Source organism: Anomaloglossus baeobatrachus, chromosome 9 (genome assembly GCF_048569485.1).
Source record: "Anomaloglossus baeobatrachus isolate aAnoBae1 chromosome 9, aAnoBae1.hap1, whole genome shotgun sequence".
Taxonomy (NCBI): domain Eukaryota; kingdom Metazoa; phylum Chordata; class Amphibia; order Anura; family Aromobatidae; genus Anomaloglossus; species Anomaloglossus baeobatrachus.
Window position 1 is genome coordinate 88,310,105 of NC_134361.1, and position 26,214 is coordinate 88,336,318.

Genomic DNA, 26,214 nt, shown 5'->3' on the forward strand with positions numbered 1-26,214 from the left:
GGTGCATTACTTTACATTTATCAACATTAAATCTCATTTGCCAAGTATCTGCCCATTCTGACATCTTATCTAGATCTTTTTGTAATATTATACTATCAAGGTCAGTTTTTAATATCCTACATAGTTTGGTGTCATCAGCAAAGACTGACACTTTACTATCAATCCCATCCACAAGGTCATTAATAAAGAGATTAAAAAGAATTGGTCCTAGCACAAATTCCTGCGGCACCCCACTGCTGACTATGGCCCATTTAGAGAATGTTCCATTTATGACTACTCTTTGTTTCCTATCTTTTAGCCAATTCCTTACCCAGTTGCATATAGTTTCCCCCAGTCCTTGCTTCTGGAGCTTTATTATAAGGCTATTATGTGGTACAGTATCAAATGCCTTTGCAAAGTCCAAATAAATCACATCAGCTGCATTACCAATATCCAGGTTTGCACTTACCCCCTCATAGAACCCCAACAGGTTGGTTAGACACGACTTATCTTTCATGAATTCATGCTATCTGTCAGTTATTATATTATTTTCTGCAACATATTTTTGCATGTCATCCCTTAAAATGCCCTCAAAAACTTTGCATACTACTGATGTCAGGCTTACTGGACGGTAGTTGCCTGGATCTACCCTCTTACCTTTCTTAAATATCGGTACCACATCAGCAATCCTCCAATCCTGAGGCACCAACCCTGTTACAAGCGAGTCTAAAAAGATGAGATACAGCGGTCTGTCAATTACGGAGCTCAATTCCCTCAATATTCGTGGATGAATGCCATCTGGCCCTGGGGATTTGTCAATGTTTAATTTACTCAGACGTAGGCGCACTTCTTCTTGTGTTAAATTAATTATATCGGGTGGTGAACTTTGATTTTTCACTTGTTGAATGATCCCTGGTACAGTCAGTTCCTTGGTGAACACAGATGAGAAATGCCTATTTAATATCTTAGTCTTTTGTTTGTCATCTATAACTAACTTGTTATTATATTTTAAGGGACCGATACTATCCTTTGTTTTTGGCATTAATGTATTTATAAAAGATTTTGGGATTTATATTAATGTCATTGGCGATTTTTGTTTCAGTAGCTAGTTTTGCTTGTTTGATTTCTTTTTTGCATTGCCTATTGATATCTTTATACTCCTGCTATGCTATTTCTGTATTCTCAGCCTTCAAGATTTTAAACGCCCTTTGTTTTTGTTTTATTATACTTTGTACAGTCTTATTTATCCATAGTGGTTTCTTTTTATTCCGGGACGTTTTATTACCAGAGGGTATAAGTTTTTTACAGGACTCTAGCAATATATCCTTAAACTTTCCCCATTTATGTTCGGTATCCCAGTTACCATGACTTTGTCCCAATCTACACATTTAAGCTCTTTCCTTAATTTGTTGAAATCAGCTTTCCTAAAATTCCAGGTTTTAGCATTTCCCCTTTGAAATGTTCTATTGAATATTACGTTGAAGCTTACCATATTATGATCGCTGGTGCCCAAGTGCTCCCGGACCTGTAGATCTGAAATTGTATCCGGTCTATTTGACAGGACCAGATCTAGCAAATTATCTCCCCTCGTCGGTTCATCTACCATCTGAGAGAGGAAATTGTCTTGAATGGTAGATAAGAATTTACAGCTTTTAGCACAACCAGAAGATTCTATGTCCCTCTGTATGTCTGGATAGTTGAAATCCCCCATAATAAGAACCCGATTATTATTATTAGCTGCCTTTTCAATTTGTTCCAGCATTTCACCCTCTATTTGTTCAAGTATGTTAGGAGGCTTATAGCAAACTCCAATTAGCATTTTTCCATTATTCTCCTCCCCATGTACATTTACCCATACTGACTCTACATTGTTGCTGTTCCCCCCAATGTCATCATTCAACACAGGTTTTAGGTTAGATTTGATAAATATACACACCCCACCACCTTTTTTGTCTTTCCTGTCCCTCCTAAATGTACTATAACCCTGTATGTTTGTCACCCAGTCATGGCTTTCATCCAGCCAGGTTTCCGTAATGCCCACCACATCATAATCCATGGTTGACATAAGAGTCTCCAATTCATTCATTTTGTTTGCAAGACTTCTTGCATTTGCCAGTAGACATTTAATCCTATTAACACCTTTATTACTCCTAGCCTCCCTACGTTCCTTGCATGTCCCATCCCCCCCTAATCCTTCATTGACCCCTACCATCTCACTGTCTCTATCTGCTCTATCTATCCCCTTTTTTGCTCCACTACCCTCCCTCCCCCCAGATCCTAGTTTAAAAGCTCCTCCATCCGTCTGACCATTTTCTCCCCCAGCACAGCTGCACCTTCCCCATTGAGGTGCAGCCCGTCCCTACCGTAGAGCCTGTAGCCGACTGAGAAGTCAGCCCAGTTCTCCATGAACCCGAACCCTTCCTTCCTGCAGGCAACATTCCATCCGGCCGTGGCATCGGCTAAATCTGCCGCATGCGGCAAAAACCGGACCGAACGCAAGCCCATGCGGCACAATATGGCACTAATGTAAGTCTATGCAAAAAAAAAACGCAACCGGCGGCAAAAAAAACGATTGCAGTTTTTCTGCAGAGCGCCGTATTGTGCCGCAGAGCAAAAACCGGATGTGTGAAAGTAGCCTTAGAGGCAGTATCCCAGATCCGTTTCCACATACAGAGGGGAATGGTCTCACCAAGGAAATCTTCCCATTTCCTCATATATGTATGATCTGGCTTATCTTCTGGGCAGGGGGTAATTAAAATACGGTATATATCTGAGATGAGGCCTTTAGTAGAGACCCCAGCTCTGCATAATCTCTCAAAAAGTGTAGGGATAGAGACTTCTAAGGAGGTAAAAAGGGAGTGCATCAGGTGTCTAATTTGTAAATACCGATATTGGGAATTGCCAGGGAGATTAAATTTATCAGCTATGGTGGCGTAGGGGAGAAGGACTCTGGAACGTGCGTCTACTATGTCAGCAAAGCAAAAGAGTTTCCTGTCAAACCATGTCTTAGTCGCTGTACCCTGCATACCGTCTGGCATTCTGGGATTAAAAAGAAAAGAAGTCAATGGAGAGTGTTCAGATTTAAGTGGAAACGTTTTGACACAACAGTCCCATATCCTCTTAGTGAAGGCTATAGGGCCCAGCGTATGTGGATCAGGCTTATTAAATGAGGTGCCCCATAGGTAGGAGTTGGGGTATATTGGGGCGAGCCATAACTTCTCTATTTCCATCCATCTAGAGAAGGAACAGCGATTAGACCATGCAGGGATGTGACGTAAGTGTACTGCCCAATAGTACCTAATAATATCAGGGACCCCTAGGCCTCCTCTCAGTTTACTGTCAAACAAAGTCGTTTTCTTAATTCTATGTCTCTTGCGGGCCCACAAAAATGTTACTTTAACCTCAAATTTTTCATTTTCACAAGGGTAACAGGAGAAAATGGACCATACAATTTGTTGTGCAATTTCTCCTGAGTGCACAGATACTCCATGTGTGGAGGAAAACTACTCTTCGGTCGCATGGCAGGGCTCAGAAGGGAATGAGCACTATTTGAATTTTGAAGCACAAAATTGTCTGGAATAGATTGCGGATGCCATGTCACATTTGGCGATCCCCTGATATGTCAAAACAGCAGAACCCCCCCCCCCCCCACCCCAAGTGAACCCATTCTGGAAACTACACTTCTCAAGAAAGTCATCTAAAGGTGTAGTGAGCAATTTTAATCGTGTGGTGATTCACAAAATTGTATAACATTGTGCTCTGAAAATAAATACAATTTTTTGACACTAAAATGTTGCTTTGGCTCCCAAATTTTAATTTTGAAAAAGGGTAATAGTAGAAAACGTACCTTACAATTTTTCCTGAGTTTGTCAATACCCCATATGTGGTTGAAAACTACTTTTGAGGCATAGCTCAGAATTGAAGGAGCACCATAATGGAGTTCAGATTTAGTCGGAATTGTTTGTGGGTGCCATGTCACTTTAGCAGAGCCCCTGATATGCCAAAGAAAACATACCCCCATAAGTGACCACATTTTACAAATTAGACCTCTTAATGAATTCATCTAGGGGTGCAATGAGCATGTTGGCACCACAGGTGTGTCACTGTTTTTTTTTATATCATTGGGCAGTGAAGAAATATTACTTATGGTATTTTTTTTAATTCAAATCTTGTTTTATCCCTGTTATTTTTATAAGTGATAATTAGAAAAGTTTTACTGAGTGCGCCAATACCTTCCATGTAATCAGGAACTACTTTTGAGGTACAGTACAAAGCTGAGAAGGGAAGGAGCGTCATATAGTTTCATGGTTTCATAATGTTTTTGTTGCAGGTAGATTTAACTCCATTGAGTTCAACCCATGACCTAACCTAACATGTTGAACCACAGGAAGGCAAAATATCCCATACAACAGACAGTAAACATTAGGACTTAAGAATTTACTTTAATGGTTTGCATGTGCCATATTACATTGGCAAAACTCCTGAGGTACTAGAGCAGCAGGAACCCCTACAAGTGACGCTATTTGATAAATTGCACCTCACAATAACTACATCTAGGGGTGCAGTGAGCATATTGACACCACTGATGTGTCACAAAATGACATAGTATTGGTTGGCAAAAAAATATTACATTTTTCCTTTTTACCACTAACATGTTGTTTTAGCCCCTGACTTGTTTTAGCCCAATTTACACAAAGGGAATAGATAAAACAGGCACCATAATGTGTTACACAATTTCTCCTAAAAGTGGCAATACTACATATGTGACTGTACAATACAGCTTGGCCGCACCACAGGGCTCAGGAGGGAAGGAACGCCATTTGACTTTTGGAGCACAGATTTTCCTAGAATACTTTGCAGACTCCATTTGCAGAGCTTCTAAGCACCAGAAAAGCACAAAAAACTCAAGTAACCGCAATTTGGAAATTACACCTCTCTGAGAATTCATTCTATGGAGTAGTGATGATTTTGTCCCTGGAAAACACCAATAGAGTCAAACAGATTGAATGTTGCAGAATTATAAATTGCAAATAAGCCCTTGCAGTGCCCAGTACATTGTAGTGCCTGTACTTTGTGCCCAGCTTGTGCTACTGGAGACACACACCCCGTAAATATGGTGGGCTGTCCTCACAACAATTCCAAATATGTGGACCTTCTTTACTTTTTTTTAAGGGGGGAGCAGAGAGTTTTCAGTCTTTTTGTCACCAGTAATGTGTAAGCCAGCTATACTTTAACAGATAAAAGCTGGGGAAAGAAAGCGCAATAGGGTCTTACCCAAGAAACATATGAGGATGATGAGGGATAGTGCTCACGTTATAAGGTTGTGTGACACACAACCAGAATTAAGGCATGTAATCATCTGCTGCAGAGTACATGCACTCGAAAGCCGAAGGAGATCTGAAACTAATTCAAGTGGAGCTGTAAATATGACATAAATCCAAAGGAGCTGAATTCCAGGTGGTTTTATTCAATGTGTTTCGAAGTGTCTCCCCTCTTCTTCATCAGGAAATCCACTGATATAACAGGCAATAGCAGTAATGCAGTCTATATATAGCAACAAGGTTTTCAAAAAAGAGTTCCAAAACAGACACATGACAGTGAGTCAGAGTTCGGGGGGTTAAAGGAGGCGCTTAGAATTTGAACATTCTATGTCTCCTTCTTGACCCTACTCCTGACCAGTCCTGATCTGATTTCCCCTCCCTGTCCCCCAAGGAGGAACAGGACAGAAGTATGTAGAAACCCACAGATAAAGACAGTCAAGGGTAAATTAAAACTCTGTTATACAGCACACACACACAAAGGTAAAGTCAATAAGAGCTCAGGAGGAAAAACAAGAGCAGGAAGCAAGTACAAAACAACGGGTAAACTACACAACCACACCAAGTAATAAGCACAACTAAAGCCCAACTTTCACCAGAGAGCCTTGGACACCACATTTCGCAGATCAACATAGAATAAACTATAGCTGGCATGGGTAAAAGGATTCAACCAGCATAAATAGGAAGGGAGCAGACGTAATAGGTCAACAACATGTGATTAAATGAGCAAGTAGACTAGCACAGATTAACTTTTGCTAGTCTGTCTATGAATCAGTACACAGGAGATTAACGCCCGAGTCTGTCTGTGTTGTTCCAGACACCAGAGAAACCAGTGTCAGAAGCGCAATCTGAACAGAGCCCAATTCCGCCATGACAGTCAGCGGAGTTTGTGCAAAACTCTGTGTGACACACAGCTCCTGTGTCAACATAATCAGCATGACATACATTTATGTCATTTTACGGGAACCCTTTACAGACCATGATGTAAATTTACGTAAAATGTCGCGAAGGGGTTAAAGTGGTGTAAAATTGTATTATACTCACAAAATTAGAGTTAAGAGCGCATAAAATCAACATGAAATTACCAAATAGATCAGTAAAAGACCAACCTGTGGCACATTGGTTTCTAGCTTGACCTACCCAGAGTTTTGCCTTTCAGGCTTCTTCCAGGGGCATGAGTAGAGTATGTCCTGTCAATTAAATACAACTCACCCTGAAAATCTCAATTACAAAACATACAAAACATGCACTTTAAATCTACTTTTGTTAGTATAATAACATTTTTGTATCACTTCAGGCTGTTGTGGTGTGCATTGTCCTTGTTCACTATTCAGCAGAGAGTCGGCCTGAATATCCTTGGTAGGAGGGGATAATGTGCTGTCAATTACGTTAGTAAAGAAGTCTTGAAAATCTGCTGTTCGGGTCTCGGAAATATCCAGTGTTCAGGTCTTGGAAGTATCTAGTGTTCAGGTCAGCTGTCCTTATGTTCTGGGCCAAATTGGACATCCTCTTAAGTTTTGGTTTACCCCATTAAAATAAAGAGACAAATGAAATTCCCCTAACTAATCTTCCAAAAAAGTGTAGCACCATAAACGCTTTTATTTTCATGTTTGGGACAGGTTCCTTTTTTAAACTGATAGCTCTTTCTTTTGACTTTGTGTAGACTTCCCAGGGGTCGCTTCTTAATTATAGGAAGTTTACTTACATAGTGTACTGTCCTACTGGTACGTGTCCCTGCGCCATGGGAACGTATGGATGATCAGAATGTGATATTGCACAAAACATTTTTCTCCACACTCTAAATTCTTCATGACAAAGCCCCTTTTCAAGAACTCCAGTACAATTTAATAGAGTACACAAAGTCAATAAGACTTATGATCCTCTAATATTTTGTACGTGAGTCACTAATTCCAGCCCCAGAAGCAGCAGTACCATTAGACTAGGTCACAAGTCTCTCCAAATCCATTTTGTATAAATAAATTCAACACATGCAGCTCTACATTCCTTTTTAAGAACTAAATTTTTGGATCCTTGTGAATTAACAAGTTTTTATGTCCCTTAAAAATCTGTATTTGTTTAAATGGTCTCTAAACTTCTAAAATCAACTTGTTACCATGCCAACCAGAAATTGACTGCCATGGTCATGTGCTAGGATGCAATGTCACAGCCCCACAATGACAATAAGATGTAGTGGAAAATATAATTGGTAAGCAGCAACAGACTTGTCAGGGTCAGAGATAGAGATGAGTGGAAAAATGTATATAGGCATCATTGAAAAATAAAAGCTATTATGACCCTTGACAGCTGAAGAGTGGTCTATTATTGTACAGAGCAAATATACAAATGGTAGAACAGGACATATTACCTATGTAAATAGTATTCACTACTAATCAGTGTGACAATGCTTACAGCGCAACCTACACACTAGTGTCAAAGGGGTCATTTAATATCTGGTGTCCGGCCTCCCTAATACACAGCACTGGCCACGTGCTGACACAAACCTTCTCCTGTGCCGATCACAATCCAGTTGCCGACACTGTCGCGGATACTTTCACATCTAGGCATCTTTCCTAATTGATGTATACGAGTTAAGTTGTATATACACTGCTCACAAAAATTAGGGGAAATTTCAAAATAAATATGAAGCAATAAAAAGAAGCACTTGATTTTTTCTTTTTTAAACAAGATATATGATTATGCAAATGAGATGCAAAACTATACAAGAGGCTGAAAGTACTGGAGTATTTGAACGTTCTCTGATCTTGAAAGTGCACATCCTGCAATTCTCCAGCCTTTGCAATGCCCCTGAAAAATGATTTGCTCAAATGCAAAGCCTGAAGAACCATAGGAGGTCTCGAAGCTGGTCAAACATAGACGACAGTGGCAACAGCACTTGGAACATCCTGAAGAGGGATTAGCAGACTGTGGAATCCCTTTCAGGAGACTGGCTGAGGGCATCTTTATCAGAACCTGCAATGTCTGCCTTTGTCATCAAGCATCACCATATTCACTCTGTGGGTGGTGCTGATGATACAGGAGATGTTAGAGCCAGAAGCTCTGGACAGTGCAAGCACTATACATCCATTAAGGTGAAAGTGGTTGAGACCTGTAGTACTTTCCAGCCGGACAGAATGGGTGTGTGTGCTCTCTAGCTGAAGTTGTCAGCTTATGGCTCCACTCAATTAGAAGGCACCACACCCTACTAAAGCTTCCAGCTTACTTCTGGAAGCTGCCAGATACAGTCTGTGCTTCGCTACATACAGTACAGACCAAAAGTTTGGACACACCTCCTCATTCAAAGAGTTTTCTTTATTTTCATGACTCTAAAAATTGTAGATTCACATTGAAGGCATCAAAACTATGAATTAAAACATGTGGAATGAAATACTTAAAGTGTGAATCAACTGAAAATATGTCTTATATTCTAGGTTCTTCAAAGTAGCCACCTTTTCCTTTGATTACTACTTTGCACACTCTTGGCATTCTCTTGATGAGCTTCAAGAGGTAGTCACCGGAAATGGTTTTCCAACAGTCTTGAAGGAGTTCCCAGAGATGCTTAGCACTTGTTGGCCCTTTTGCCTTCACTCTGCGGTCCAGCTCACCTTAAACCATCTCAATTGGGTTCAGGTCTGGTTACTGTGGAGACCAGGTCATCTGGCGTAGCACCCCATCACTCTCCTTCTTAGTCAAATAGCCCTTACACAGCCTGGAGGTGTGTTTGGGGTCATTGTCCTGTTGAAAAATAAATTATGGTCCAACTAAACGCAAACCAGATGGAATAGAACACCGCTGCAAGATGCTGTGGTAGCCATGCTGGTTCTGTATGCCTTCAATTTTTAATAAATCCCCAACAGTGTCACCAGCAAAGCACTCCCACACCATCACACCTCTTCCTCTATGCTTCACGATGGGAACCAGGCATGTAGAGTCCATCCATTCACCTTTTCTACAAAGACACGGTGGTTGGATCCAAAGATCTCAAATTTGGACTCATCAGACCAAAGCACGGATTTCCACTGGTCTGATGTCCATTCCTTGTGTTCTTTAGCCCAAACAAGTCTCTTCTGCATGTTGCCTGTCCTTAGCAGTGGTTTTCTAGCAGCTATTTTACCATAAAGGCCTGCTGCACAAAATCTCCTCTTAATAGTTGTTCTAGAGATGAGAAGGTGTGTCCAAACTTTTGGTCTGTACTGTGGCTCTGTGTTTGTACCTCTCTGCCCTCTTAGTTTTGACCCGGATTCCTGACTATTCTTACCTGCCTTTGGTTCGCACCTCGGATGGCAGCCCTTCTGTAGGTAGCAATCTCCTGGACACCGTTGTAAATCCAGATCTCTGTTGAGGGCTTAAAGGGTTTCAGGATTTCTCTGGATTCTGCCAAACGGAGTGGCTTGTGCCAAGTCTGTCCAAGGTAGTCGTTTCGAGCCTGTGGTGTCAGACAAATATTACACCACAACAACAAGAGATTACTGTGGAGATAGAAGGGTCAATGGATGCTCTCCGCTGGCCTGGCTGTCTTTATAAGGACTGCACGGACTAGGGCTCATCCCACTGAATGCTCGCACTCCTTTCCCGTGGCCAAAACTGAATAAAATTGGACTGGATGTTGGTGGCCCTGTATTTAACCTGACAAAACTGGCACAGCTCCTGTAGTAGCCATTTACTGCTGACGCTGTATGACCATTCCAGGCCTTTTTCCTAAGGCTGAGCTGGTGGGGTTAGACATGGTGGCGTCCAAAACCTGTATGCTTCACCTATGGCCTGCTGGGTATGCCTATATGCCTCCCTGGTTGTGGAGCCCCTGCATGGTGTCTACAAACACCTGTCATCTGTAGCTCCGTTAGATTATCTGGGTTGAGTAGTGTCCTCATTCGTTGGCCTGGCTGTCTTTATAAAGATTGCACGGACCAGGGCTCATCCCACTGAACGCTCACACTACTTTTTTGTGAGCAAAACACTACTCAAATAACACAGGCTGAGTGAACCACACATTAGTAAGACTTTATTGTTTCACTAAAAGGCAAAAATATATTGTACATTCCCAGCAAGGACACAAGATGGTACAAGCAGCAGGATCTCATCCTTCAGATGGCCCGGCAGAGATTAGAGTCTTGTTTATTTCACAGTTTCCAGGGCCAACTATCCCAGTCCAGCAGCACCCCGCTTTTCGCGGGTATCCACTGAGACGAGAAAGCGGCAAGCTTAGGTAGCAGTTCTGTGAACCTAAGTTGGAACCGAAGTCTCTCAACTGAGATGATATAGAATCCTTTTTTAAGTGAAGCAGGTCATGTAGAGTCTAACAAGTGCTGACAGAAGCAATGCCCTTTTATACCACTCCGTTTTCTTATAGGATTGCTAGAGATGGCTGCTCTCTTATTGGTTGCAGTTCAATTCGACTGCATAATTTCCTCTGAGCTATGCAGTCAAAGGGGCTGAGGCAATACACATTTATAGACAATAAGGCTCCGATCAGTCTGGGAAGAGATAATAGTTAACTTCTCTTGATTTAACAAACAATCGGAGACCCATATGTCTGGCCTAATTAAGAACCATTCACCTTCACACAAGTGGCCAAACACTGAGTCGTCACAGTGACCACTACTTGACCTTATTGGCAAGAAGGAACAGCCTTAGCAATGCAATAGCGCTGCAGAGACAGTTTAATGCTACCACTAGACCATGGATATGCACACAGACAATACAAAATTGTCTCCATCATGTTGGACTGCATGCCCGCCAGCAAATGATATGCATTCCGTTATCTGTTGAACACAATAGAACTCGTAGACGGTGGTCATCTGTCTTTGACTTGCCGTTTGCTTCTCTAATTTTCTGGTAACTAAAAAAAATCAAGTGCTTCTTTTTTATTGCTTCATATTAATTTTGAAATATTTTTGTGAACACTGTAGTTAGATTGGATATTAGTAACAGACAAACAATAATCTGTATTTTCCATACTTAAAATTAACTGATGGAACCCAAAATGTGTAAGTCCGGTCACAGGATAGCCAGGCACATCCTGAAGTCCCATGACTGTTTTCTTCTATTCTTGTTATTGTTCCAGTAGGCTATGGGCCTTATTCATCATTTGCATGTTTTTTAAGTCCCTTTTCTTTTTTCGTACTGTGGTATTCATTGAATTTTCTTTGCCAAAATCTTTAATATGGGTCATGAATTTTGTGCAATATACAAATTGTAGTCTTTTACCAGATATGCAAGAAATAGGTTGTCACGTAGACTAAATGAACGATTATGTTAGAATGAGAATATATTGGGCTGTGGGGCAATGAGGTTCTCACAAAAGGTTAGTAGTTTCTTAGCTTCAGGGTTCTAGCCGCTGACGGACACAGACACAAGATGAAGAAAAATGCCCAGCTTCTAAAATTCCAAAAGTTTATTAAAAAAATGGATATTAAAAATCAATGTGTTGCTTTCATCATGATTTTAATATCCATTTTTTTATAAACTTTTGGAATTTTAGAAGCTGGAATTTTTTCTTCATTTCTGGATATCCACATTTGGTTCAACGACCATACCTTGCTTCAATTGAGTTGGGGGGTGAGCTGAATTTTTCTTCCCTTTTCGCATTCTTGTGAAAGACAGAAGATACCCCTGTGCAAAAACTGTACTGTATATTAGCCCTTTCCAGTCCAATAGCGACTCATAACGCAGAATTCCACCTGTTTTGGTAGTAGTGGCCTTCTTACCTCTTGGGCCTAGTGGCCTTCTTACCTCTTGGGCCTAGTGGCCTTCTTACCTCTTGGGCCTCTGTTTGGCTTGCACCATTGATTGCACCAATGATATGTCCGCCCCTGGTTCTATGCATGGTGAGGGATGATGATGAGGATGCTGTATATCCAGGACACTTCCTATGCTGGAAAATAACAAACAGATAAACACTCACCCCGGCAGAGCTTATTGCCGCTCACACCACATGCTCAGTGCTTGGCTTATCTTTCTCCAGTGCTGGTCACAGTTATTGCCAGGGGACCCTTGTTATGCATACTAATAGAGCCTTCAGATCTCTTTTGAACTGTCTGTCTGCATACTGTGTACAAAATGAATTTCATACACAGTAACTGAATCAGGGCCATCTGTGAAATGGGTATTTACGCTCCAAGCAGAGGATATTTCTTGCATTTTTAAGGAAAAAGAGAATACAAAATATTGCATTTCTTCAGATGAGCCGGTTTGCCTGAAATGTGATTAGGAGATAGACAGTTCTGAAATCAAACTATTGTGGATCCAGCCTTTGTATCTGGATTGCTTTGCTCTGCGACACCAAGAAAAACTGCTTTTGCGTTTCCGTTACAACATGGGATGAGTACAATGTCGATCTAAACAGCTCCTATGTAGTTGTCACTATGCGCAGCTTTTAATGGCCCATAAATCCCAGTGGTCCAACATCAAGCAAAAATAGCTCCAAAGAAAATATAAAGATGATGAATACAATGTCTGAAAGTGGCGGAGACATTCAATTCTATAACAGTTCTCTTACACAAGATATATAGAACATAAGAATTATGGAGAATATTTGATGATGTAGCACTAGTCTCATCATTCCTTAATATATACCCTAAAAAGAACCATTTGCCCCTTATTTCACAACAGATGACTATTTATAAAGCTCAGATAGACTCACATTTCACAGAATTTGTTTCCACTTCTTCTCCTTCACATTTTCTATTTAAAGGGAACCGGTCACCAGATTTTTGCCCTAAAGGCTGCGCCCATCACCAGTGGGCTCTTATATACAGCATTCTAACATGCTGTATATAAGAGACCAGACCGCTGTGTAGAACATAAAAAACACTTTATAATACTCACCTAAACTGGTTGCTGCAGTGGATGTGGCTCAAATGGGCGTCTTCGTCCACCAGTGCTGGCGCCTCCTCTTTCGGCCATCTTAGTCCTCCTTCTGAAGCCAATGTGTATGACGCATCTATGCCATACATACTCGCCGATCCTGCGCACTACAATACTTTGATCTATCCTGCTCAGGGCAGATCAAAGTGCACCTGCTCAGGACCTGAATGCCAGCGAGTGTGTATGACGCCGGACGCGTTATGCACTGCGGCTTCAGAAAAATGACAGAGGCGGCGATAAAGATCGCCAAAAGACACGGTGCCGGCACCGGAGGACGATGTTAGAATGCTGTATATAAGAGCCCACTGGTGGTGGCCGCAGCTTATAGGGCAAAACACTGGTGACAGGTTCACTTTAAAGGAACCTGTTAACAGGTTTTTCCCATAGAGGCAGCACCCACCACCAGTCAGCCCTTACATAAGCATTCTAGAATACTGTATATAAGAGCCCAGGCCCATCTGTATAACATAAAAAAGAGCCTTTATTATACTCCCCTGCAGGGCGGTCCGGTCCAATGAGTGTCGCTAGTCTTGATTCATCACACGTCATAGGTCAACCACACAGTGTCCTTCACTGCGCTCCTGCGCACTTCTCTCTGGCCTACTGAGGGCAGAACAAAGTATTGTAATGCGCAAGTGCGGACAAAGGTCAAGGACCGCCCGCGCATGTGCACTACAATACTTTACTCTGCCCTCAGCAGGAGCACAATGGAGGACACTGTGGATGGTATAGGACACATCGTTCACACAAAGCAAGGAAAGAGGACGGCGATCACAAGCAGAGAGGATGCACAAGATCAGTGATGTCCATTAAACCGGACCGCCCCGCAAGTGAGTATAATAAAAAGTATTTTTTTATGTTATACAGATTGGCTTGGGAACTTATATGCAGTATTCTAGAATGCTTATATAAGAGCTCACTGGTGGTGGCCACAGTTTATATGTGAAAAACATGGTGACAGGTTCCCTTTAAGGGCAAGGCCTCTCATTGGAATACTACCAGCATAGTCCTGTTCAGTGTGGGACTGGGCTTCCTTCTGTATGGAGGCTGGGCAGATCCACTTTTAATTGCATTGTAAACGTTACTGTTATCATCATCACTGGGGGCAAATCCGTTAATATGTAATAGACCCTGTGGTAAGTGATCCGAATAAGTCGTCCTCTGATAAACCTTTGCTGTTCCTTATTGTGCCAGATCTGAGGATCTCCCAGTTTTCCTGGAGGGCCGGTAGCCCAACTCTGTGTATTGGATTTCTTTATTGCTCGGTGTGCTATAATAATGGGCAGAAAATGAACAAAAAAGAAACATTGGTGTTCATTTTGGTGTTAAATTGGCGTTTGACATTGCACATGAGGCTGATTTATATAAATAAACAGGACTGAACCTCAACTCCAGATTTCACCTATGGGCAGGATTGGCACTGTTTTTAGACAAAAAGTAGATTTTTTTTTTTGCTAATCTCAGTACAATCTGCAATTGTTGTCCTTTTGGTCTCCCTATAAAATATACCTGTGTATATAGTCATGTGTCTAATATGGTATAAAAATGTCAATTAAAGATATAGTAGTAAATCTGAGCAAAAGATGTATGCGATATGCATGTATGTTACTATGAGACACAGGTCAATTACAGTTCTGTTTTATGGACCCATTTTTACCGGCTTTCCAGTAGATGTCAATACTACATGGACGAGATATAATGAGTTAACTGGAACTGATTTATTTTAATTGATTTTCAATAAATTGCTGTGAAAAAAAAATAATGTAGTGTATAGTCGTGTTCCCTCATTTACTCATGTTGCATGCAGTTTTCAGCTATATCTAAATGGTACACTAGAGACTACCGTATATACTGTATATACAACGGGGACGTACGGTAAGTATTGAACATGTCACCAATTTTCTAAGTGAATATATTTCTAAGGCTATGTGCCCACGCTGTGGAAAATGCGCGGAATTTGCCGCGGATTTTTCGCGCTGATTTTTCAAAAATCTGTAGCACAGCTACTCCCCAGCCATTTCTATGGCATTTGGGAACTGCTGTGCCCACGCTGCGGATTTTTCCGCAGCGGAAATAATGCGGATTTCCCTGCGGAAAAATCAGCAGCATGTCAATTATTCCTGCGGATTTCTCCGCAGGGTCCCATATACTTACCTGCCTTGATAGCAGACACCTGAGTCACTTTCTCCGTCCGGTGTACAGCAGCGCGGTGGATCCAGGTACAGGAAGGAAGAGGTGGGTGGGGCCTGCACGAGCTCCGGTCATGTGACAGCCGGAGCTAGTTCAGGCCCGCCCACCTTCTCCTGCAGACGCTGACAGAGTGACCCGGCCGCCGCCGGGAAGCGAGGTGCTGCGTGATGGAGGTGAGTATGAACTCCCGATCACTGCAGCACTTGTTCTGCATTGAGGATGCAGTGCCGAAGCCATGGCACTGTATCCTCAATGCAGAATGCCCGCACCATATCCGGAGGACATTCCGCAGCATGGAAACAGACAAAAGTTGTGGTGCGGTTTCCTGGGAGCTCCTGCGGAATGTCCTGCGGATATATCCGCAGGACACTGTCTCTGTGGGCACATAGCCTAAAGGTCCTATTGACATGAATTTCTCACCCATGTCGGTAACAAGCCATCCAATCCTATTACTCAAAGAAATCAAACCATAGATGTCCTAAATTAGTGATGTGTAAAAATGAAAAATGACATGAGGAAAAAGTATTCAACACGCCTACTCAAATGTATTTACTACATGATACAAAAGCCTTTGTTAGTGATGACAGCTTCAAGACTCCTCATTTATGGAAAAACTTGTCGAATACATTGCTCAGGTGTGATTTTGCCTCATCCTTCCACACAAATACTCTTCAAATCCTGAAGCTTCTGTGGGCTCCGTCTGTGAACGTTGAGCTTTAGTTCCTTCCATAAATTTTCTATTGGATTTAGGTTAGGGGATTGGCTGGGCCATCGTAGCAGCTTTATTTTCTTTCTCTGAAACCAATTGAGTATTTTCATTGGCTGTGTGTTTGGGATCATTGTCTTGCCGAAATGTCCACCCTCGTTTCATCTTCATCATCCTGTTAGCAGCAGAATTTTATCAAGAATGTCTCTCTACATTTGTTCATTTATTCTTCCTTCATTTATATGAAATTTGCCAGTGCCATATTCTGAGAAACAGCCCCTCACCATGATGTTCCCACCCCCAGACTTCACTGTTGGTATGTTGTTTTGGGGGTGATAGTGCATTTTGGCCTTCAAATGTGGTGTATATTATGGCATCTGAAGAGTTCAATTTTGGTGTCATCTGACCAGACTATATTCTCCCAATATTTCACAATACACACGTAGACCTATTAAAATCAATGGTCTTGTGCACCTGTCCATGTTTTGACACGGGCCATGTGTCTGTGTACTCCACATGGCGACATTTTCATTTTCTGGTGGCAGCATGGATGTCACATGGACCACACACTAATGTGATCCGTGTCACATCAGTGTGACACGTACCAGAGAAAACACATGTCACTTTTTCTGCTGCTGCTCTCACACTTGCTTCCGCCCCACTCATTATGCTCATGAATATTCACTGCTCTGACTGTGGACCTGGAAGCAAGCGCTTGAAACAACAGCACTGGAGACAGGTAAATATACACGTTCATTCTGTTGTGTGCTATCTGAATGTCACACGAATAGCACATGTACAGTACATGGAACACACACACACGGACAAACATATGTACCTATACCACGGACCATGCAAAATGTTTGTTTTTTTGCATGGATGTGTGAAGGGGGCCTAACATGCAGTGTGAACAGGTGCATAACTGAACATGACATAATGACAAAAAAGACATTTGCACTTTGAAATGCTAAAGCATGCAATCCATGAATGTATGAATATTGGCATGCATTACTGTTAAAGAAAGAAAAGAATTGAGATATTTAGCGTACAAAAATAGCCATTTCTATATCTGCCCAGTAGCCACGTCAAGGCAATCTCATATTACTGGGAACCTACACTGAACTGAAGCCTCTCTCTGGGTTTAAAAACCTCCATGTGTATGGGTGAGTAAGAACCTGCTAATAAAATAAAATCACCTCTGGCTAATGGGTGAGGGGTGCACATTCAGAGTGTATGACCCCATAATCTAGACAAACAGACTGACGTCACTCCCTATCATGCAATGTGAACAGGTGCATAACTGAACATGACTTAATGAAAAAAAAAAGACATTTTCACACTGAAAGGCTAAAACATGCAAACCATGAATGTAAGAATATAGACATGCATTACTGCTCAAATAAATTTAAGAAAACTTGAGAAATTTATCTTAAAAAACGGCTATTTCTATATCTGCCCAGTAGCCACGTCACTGCCTTGTAACTAGCAGAAAAATTCCCAGTCAAGGATAGAAGTTCATGGATCTGCCAATCAGTGCAGGTCCCATCGGTGAGATGCCCACTAATCAAGTTATCACCTATACTGCAGATAATTTGTTTTCACTGAACAACCCCTTTAAATATATGAAAAATGGAATAGATTTGTTGTTAAATAGGTGTTCCAGATTTGTGATGGAAGTCTGCAATCACTCGATTCTGCAGACTTCGGAATCTCACAGCATTCACACTGCACAGTGTCAGGATTTTCTGGTGTCGGCAGCATGAGTGGGCTGTCCGATGACAGCAGATATGCAACATGTATACATGTGGTCACATGCCAACTAGACATGTTGTCACATGCCTCACTTAATGCACTTGTGTTGAGCGAAGTCTTGCGCGTCTAGTCAAATGTGGCCGGCACCAGAGAATCCTGACAGAGTGCGGTGTGCACATTGTGAGGACTCAGAAGTCTGCAGCCACCCAGACTATATTTACTGCTATTAATGTGGATTCCTGTAATGGTCATGGTCCTTTTCTGCGTTTTATTTGTGGTCAAATGTATGTTATAAGCCAATCTGAAAATGTGAACTCTGTGTGGCATTGACCTGGTCTCTAATCTGAGCTGCTGTTAACCTGCGCTTTCTGAGGCTGGTTACTCGGATAAACCTATCCTCCGCAGAAGAGGTGACTCTTGGTCTTTCTTTCCTGGGGTGGTCCTCATGTGAGCCAGTTTCTTTGTAGCGTTTGATGTTTTTTTCCACTGCACTTGGGGACACTCCCAAAGTTTTCCCAAATTTTTGGACTGACCGACCTTCATTTCTTAAAGTAATGATGGCCACTCGTTTTTCTTTACTTAGCTGCTTTTTTCTTGCCATAATACAAATTCTAACAGTCTCTTCAGTAGGACAATCAGCTGTGTATCCACCAGACTTCTGCACAACACAACTGATGGTCCCAACCCCATTTATAAGGCAAGAAATCCCACTTATTAAACCTGACAGGGCACACCTGTGAACTGAAAACCATTTCCGGTGACTACCTCTTGAAGCTCATTAAGAGAATGCCAAGAGTGTGCAAAGTAGTAATCAAAGCAAAAGGTGGCTACTTTGAAGAACCTATAATATAAGACATATTTTCAGTTGTTTCACACTCCTTTGTTAAGTATTTCATTCCACACGTGTTAATTCATAGTTTTGATGCTTTCAATGTGAATCTACAATTTTCAGAGTCATGAAAATAAAGAAAACTCTTTGAATGAGAATGTGTGTCCAAACTTTTGGTCTGTACTGTATGTTTGAGTAAAAAACTCACAATCGTCTTTTGGGGGAAAAAAAAATAATGCAAGAAAATCAAGGTGTTTTTTTTTTACAAGTCTGCATAAAAATTCTCCAAAAAGCTCGGTGTGATGGAAACCTAAAAAAATCTAATTTCCTTTGTATATAAACTATGTTCATAGACACAATAGACATTATTGTTGATGATTCCTTATCTTGCATTTCCTTAGGTGTTAAAGAATGCATGATGCCAATACCACGTGCCCGACAAGCAGCCTGCAGATTTCTCCCGGAGGCCCAGAGATAAGACGGGAATGCACTCTTCAAGGTGAACAAAATCAGACCATCTTTATGCTGAAAATGCCAAACTAATACCACGCACATAAACAACTAATGATCTGGCCATTAGTGCAGAATTATATTTTCTTGTTTTATTTCAGCTGCCTAATGTTGCAATATGTGTATGTGCCATAGAGGAGCAATGTTACTAATATGTCATAGCGTTAATAGGATTCTGCAGGATGAAAAAAACAACAACATGCTCTTTTATACACATTTTCTCCACCTCTGTCCATAGTGTATGCGTGTTATTGTAGTTCAGCCACTTATTACGCATAGCCTATGGAAAAGAGTGGCGCTGTTTCTCCACCTTTGTAATGTAGGACAGGCACTTCGAGGCTGACTTCACTCATGTGGAGCCAGATTAATAGCGGTGTGTTTGAGAACTGCATTATAACTGCTTGAAGGAAAACTGAAAATCTATAGCGCAGAATACTAATGTGAACACGGTAATAACCCGTACAAGCACACCAAGAAAAATCACAAACATTGATTACTGATGTCAACAGGAAAGATCAATGCCAAACACTCAACATCTAGAGTATGCTGCAGTTCACAAAGCACAGCATGCTCCAAAATTACTGCAGCACTGCAGCAAAAAAAGAAGTCAATGGGACCTGAAAAAAGCAGATCTGAAATACAAGTGCATATTTTACATTCCTATGGTATCTGCATTAGAAGCAAAGTTTGGCTTTTCAAATTCTGCTGCCGCATTGACATGCCTTTTCAGCATGTGACCTCAGCTATACAGTACAAAAACCAAATCTATGGGATATAGAATGCTAAGTAGATGTTACCATTGAAAATAATCTGCTCCTCTCAGTACGACATTAGAAACAGACATCCCAGACTTGTAAATCATAATTAACCCTCTTATATTAAAGGTATTCTCATGTTATAAAATTGCTGTAGATTGTAAGACAGCATGAAAATAAGCAAGTTTGCAACCATATTATTTTTTCTGTCTGCTGTCATTCCCTGCTATGAAGAGATTTTATCTTACATAGTGTACAGCTTGTTGCCAAGGATACTGACCACAAAAGCCTGGCCAAGTAGTCAAGGTAAGTAGCTTCTCGGCTGAGGAGCTAACTACTAAGATACCAGCCACCTGTTTCCCACCCATTGATTTATATACAGCAGTAAACTGCTCACCTCTCTTCCAGTTCCTGACTGAGCTGCTGTTTTCAGTTCTGCAAAATCACCAGCCCCCATCATGGGCAGTTTCCAGAGCAGTTCTCATAATCACTGCTGCTTGTTTAAAGGCTCTGTTATCTCTATTTGCAAATATAGTGCTAATAGTGTAGACTTCAGAACAAGAAGTAGGATGAAGTCTACACTATTGTAGTAAGAACTGTGAAGTAAGAACTGTCACTGAAAGGAAAACACACGGTATGAAAATTGGAGCAAGTGGAATGCAATAAAACATCGCATTCCACTCGGACCAATATTACTGTATGTGCTTGCACCCATGAGCGATTATTTTCTTAGCCCTAATCGGACCGAGAAAACAGTTGCAGCATGCTGCAGGTGGAATGCGATCCTCTTTCTCTTGCACCCATTCAAGTCTATGTGGGCGAGAGAAACATTGCACTGCACTCGCAGACACCGGTGTAATATGAGTGCAGAGCGAGAATGGCAATAGCTGGCAACGGAGGAGAGAAGGAGATAGATCACTTCCTCCCCTCCTCAGCGCCAACCCGCCTCTCCTCAGCGCCGGGCTGCCCCTCCTCAGTACTGGCCCGCCCCTCCTCAGTGCCAGCCCGCCCCCCGCAGCTGTGGTCCGATCGCACAATTGGACCTCAGTCGCAATGATACTCGCATGACACTTGGCTCCCGCTGTGCGAGGATCACAGTAGTCCCCGTGTGGCCCCGGCCAAAAAGTAAAGCACAAAGGAAGTAAAAGAGCCTTGAGAGCTGTGTGCTTTTCAAGGCACAACTTGGGATAACCCTTTAAGAGATCAGTCACACTGGAATTACATTCTCCACCAGCCACTGCACTTTAGACTAGATGTTGAATATGATGGTGTGTTAGGACAGCAAAGGGAGGTTTAGTACTCAGCCTTCTTTATGGCTCTTTAACCTGATTGTGCCTGATTGAGCACATTACTGAGACATCATGACCCTGGAATTGCTGACTCCGGTCTTCCTCCCGTCTCCTTCCACCATTCCCATTCTTATCTAAAATGACTACGCAGACACCGAATATCTTTGGATAATTCTGGCCATAGCAGCCATTTTATTAACATAAATACATAACCAATAAAATTGCAATATGGTAAGGTCCTTGAAGCTACAACCCTGGTGATCCCCATAAACCGAACCATCAAACCAACTTGCTCCCAGCCGTTACCCACACTGGCTCAGGCGCACCAAACTGTAAGGGTTAATCCTTCATTAACCCCAACACACCCACAGGGGCCCCGATATCCCCGTCGGGATTCCCCTCCAAATCACCAGGTGACCAGCAATTATGCCAATGAGGGGATCCACACCCGTATGGATTCCCCGAACAATTTTAAACCAACTTCAAGGACCCACCAATAACACGCCAATCAGCCACTACGACCCGATAAACCCCCCCCCCCGTCCAACGTATGATACACACCCCAGACATACCATGAATATCAGGGAGGGCGGGCGGGACTCGTCCTTCAGCCAGGGGAGCGGGAAAGTGCCGCTCCTCCCCTTTGCCCCTCCAATCCATTCAAAACGGGCTCGCTCCCCCTCCCCCACCCATGACACCCTGACCTCCCCACCAATCAGGGGTCATGCAGGCCTCCGCAAATGCCCCGGGGGGGGGAGGGGGGGGCAATGCTCCGTCCTCTCTTGACCCTGGAATTGCTGACTCCGGTCTTCCTCCCGTCTCCTTCCACCATTCCCATTCTTATCTAAAATGACTACGCAGACACCGAATATCTTTGGATAATTCTGGCCATAGCAGCCATTTTATTAACATAAATACATAACCAATAAAATTGCAATATGGTAAGGTCCTTGAAGCTACAACCCTGGTGATCCCCATAAACCGAACCATCAAACCAACTTGCTCCCAGCCGTTACCCACACTGGCTCAGGCGCACCAAACTGTAAGGGTTAATCCTTCATTAACCCCAACACACCCACAGGGGCCCCGATATCCCCGTCGGGATTCCCCTCCAAATCACCAGGTGACCAGCAATTATGCCAATGAGGGGATCCACACCCGTATGGATTCCCCGAACAATTTTAAACCAACTTCAAGGACCCACCAATAACACGCCACAACGAAGGCACCTTGATAACCTTCAAGTGCCTGAGACCCCCCTCAACCTCAGGGCCCTTTCAATACCTCCCTGTAAGCCGAGGGTCCACAAATCGATCCCTACCGCATTTAGGTGTACCCCGTCCGCCAACCAAAATTCCTCTTCCGTCCTTTCCAACTCCACATGCCGGATACAAACACCCCCATTCCGACTAACAAACTTTGAAATCGCCCTATTAACCTTCGCCCGCGCCTTGTTCAGCCTCTCAACAGACCGTGCTTTCCGCCAACTCCTTCTCGCCACCATCTCCGACCAAACTACCGTAATCCCTGGAAAAGACACCCAGAGCCGCAACAAGTCGTGCTTGATGTCTTTTATTAGGATTCTGAAAGGCCTCTCCCCTAGATCGTTCCCCCCAACGTGTAAGACCAACACGTCAGGAGGCCTGTCTAATCGGGCATATTTATGCACCTCTTGTAACACCCTGCTCCACCCTAACCCCCGAACCCCAAGCCATCGTACAAGAGCCACGTCCCTGGCGAACCCTAACTGTCTCCCGTTCCTTCTCGCATCCGCTCGCCGGGCTCCCCAAAATACGTAGGAATGGCCCAAGATCCAGACCAGCGGGGGGGAGGGAAGGGGTGTTTCTGCAATACAAAAGCACAAACAAACAAACATGTTAGTGCCTGATACCTTCAAACGAAAAAACCCACACCCCGGCCGCCCCCCCCCCCCCCCCCCCCCCCCATTCACCGTAAGAGTCCCCACTCAGTTTCCGACCACCGCCTGGGGGCGGACGTATAACTTAAAACGCCCAGACTTCCACCTACCAATCTGTTTAACCGTGTCATCAGACAAACCGCGCCTGGATGCTTCTGTTGCCGCCCCTATGCGAAAAGAGTGCGATCCGAAAGACTTAGGATCTAACCCCAACGACTTCAAACATGCCCTGAAAACGCTCACAAACTGATATCGTGATAGGAAAGACCCGTCGTCATGACATAACAGCGGGCCATCCCCCCTTTTACGAATCTGTTCAAAATTAATGAAACACCTCAACGGGCACATATCCGATCCCCTAACCGCTCCCAAACACACTCGCTTCCCTACCCCCCGTTGGTCAGACTTAGATTTCCTTATCCAAAATTCAATTCCCCTGTCCACCGCCATAATGTCACCACGACTCAAACCCCCGGGGGACACCTTACTGGGAGATACCAATTCCCCAACCCGCAGGGCTCCAAAAAACGCCAAGGAAAACGCCAACCTAAACAAATGTTCCTCAAACGGAGATGTACATACCTCCCCCAACACCCCACCCAGCCGTTCCAATAATCCGAATGACACAGGTCGTCTACCATCCAATATCTTTCGTCCCCTTCGAAAACCCTTCAACGCCTGGACAACCAAAAAACACTTAGTTAAATCTCGTAACCCTCGTAACCGAAAACCAAATGCTAACCCTGCCATAAAACGATTTGCCTTCGCAACCGACCATCCTGCTACTGCCACCTCCCCCAACTTTTCCAGCAATATACCCAACTGATCCTCTTCAGAAAAATCTCCACCCTGCAACCATTGCTCCCACAGCCCCCATGCTGCCTGATATGCTGTCCACGTGTTACCCGACAAGGACGCCCGAATTAGTGGTCCCGCTGCCCGAAGACCACGGTCCAAAGGTGTGCCGGGCACTCCAACCCGTTGGACTCTGCCTCTGGTGCGCAAACCCGGAACCGATCCCACTGAAAACGAGAGAGGGAATCAGCTATTAGATTCTGAACACCTGGCACATGAGTCGCCGTAATACATGCGTTAATTTGCAAACAAACCAACACCAATTCACGTAACACCCGCACGACCGGAGGAGAGGACGCCGAAAACTGATTAATCGCCATCACCACCCCCATGTTGTCACAGTTAAAACGAATCTTTTTGTTTGCCAACTGGCTTCTCCAAAGATGAAGTGCCACCATTATTGGAAAAATTTCCAACAGCGCCACATTCTTTGTCAGGCCTTCAGCCGTCCAGTTGTCCGGCCACCGACCCACACACCACTGACCCTTGAAAAAAGCTCCGAAACCTGAACTGCCCGCCGCATCCGTAAACAACTCCAAGTCAAAATTGTCCACTGCATCCTCCATTATCAATGAACGACCGTTGTAGTGTTCCAAAAACTGCCCCCACACTGCTAGGTCCGCTTTGTGGTCTGCTGATAACCGAACGTAATGGTGCGGAGCAAGCACCCCCGCCGTTGCCCTGGCCAGTTGACGCGAAAAAATCCGGCCCATTGGCATCACCCTACAAGCAAAGTTAAGCTTTCCCAGTAGGGACTGCACTTCCCTTAATTGCAGTTTCTTCACCCGCCTTGCCCTTGCCACCTCGTCCCTCATGGCCGCAACCTTGTCCTCAGGAAGCCGGACTTCCCAGGCCACTGAATCGATTACAATGCCCAGAAAACTTAAACTAGTAGTTGGTCCCACCGTTTTCTCCGGCGCCAGGGGGACCCCAAATCGATCCGCAACCCACTCCATAGTTGCCAAAATCCCGGCACACTGAGCCGACTCGGCAGGACCTACACACAAAAAATCATCGAGGTAATGCACCAATGCTGACAAGCCTGAAACGTCCCGAACAACCCACTCCAAAAAGCAACTAAACGTTTCGAAAAATGCGCAGGAGATTGAGCACCCCATGGGCAAACAGCGATCTACAAAATACGCTCCCTCCCAAAAGCAACCCAACAACCGGACACAATCTGCATGCACTTGCAACAGCCGAAAAGCTGACTCAATATCCGTCTTAGCCATAAGTGCTCCCCTTCCGCATTTTTTTACCCAACTTGTGGCCTCATCAAATGACGTATAAACCACCGAACACAGTTCAGCCGGTATCCCGTCGTTTACCGACCTACCTCTTGGGTAAGACAGATGGTGAATCAGCCGGAATTTTCCCGGCTCCTTTTTTGGCACCACCCCCAACGGCGAGACCACTAGATCAGGAAAAGGAGGGGCCTGGAACGGCCCCGCCATCCTCCCCAAAGCCACTTCCTTGCCTAATTTCTCGGCCACAACCCCCGAATGCTGATAAGCTGACAAAAGGTTCTTTGTCGCCGCCGGCACTGCAAAAGTGGGAGCCGGAATTCTGAAACCCTCCCCAAATCCCAACCGCAAAACTTCAGCTTTCTCTCTATCTGGGTACCTATTTAGGTACGGAAGCATCGCGGCTAACCTCACCGGCGTCAGACCCTTGGGTATGAGTGGTGCCGGGCTTGGATTTGCCTTTCTTAAAGCACTTTGCCGCTCCATGTGAGGTCCCATTACAATGGGTACAGAGGTGCTTAAAACGGCAGGTGGCCCCGAACTTGCATTGCCCCTCATTGAATTGCCAACACACACCGGGCTTTTGCGAACCCCCCTGACCTGGCTGACTACCAGCACCCTGCGATCCGGACTGGCCGGCAGACCCGGCCCCGCCCTGAAAGGGCTGGCCATATCTCGACGGCGCCATAACCCGTAACCACAACCCGATGTCCTTTTGGTCCCATCTAATAGAAGGTCGAACGGCCTTCCGCTGCCGAAACTGTTCATCATACCTAAGCCATGTCTGTCCCCCATACACCCTGTACGCCTCACCAATAGCGTCCATATAGCAAAACAAATGTGAACAGTTCTCCGGCGCCTTCTCGCCTATCACACTCGCCAAAATAGCAAAAGCCTGCAACCAATTAGTGAACGTCTGAGGGATCAAGCGCCACCGCCGCTTCTTCTCCTCCTCTTTCTTGCTCTCGTCCTTTTTACCTTTGTCTAAATTAAATTTTGCCAACGG

At 43.8% G+C, this 26,214-nt stretch overlaps 1 protein-coding gene across 2 annotated transcripts in view; it reads left to right on the forward strand.

The window, feature by feature from the left end:
• Positions 1-26,214, forward strand: part of NEXMIF (neurite extension and migration factor) — a 643,807-nt gene that overhangs the window by 484,545 nt on the left and 133,048 nt on the right. For both annotated transcript variants that reach the window (XM_075323862.1, XM_075323863.1), the window contains one exon: positions 19,039-19,136. In XM_075323862.1, the coding sequence (XP_075179977.1) occupies positions 19,123-19,136 (14 nt within the window). In that variant the 5' untranslated portion in view covers positions 19,039-19,122. The remainder of the gene's footprint in view (positions 1-19,038; positions 19,137-26,214) is intronic.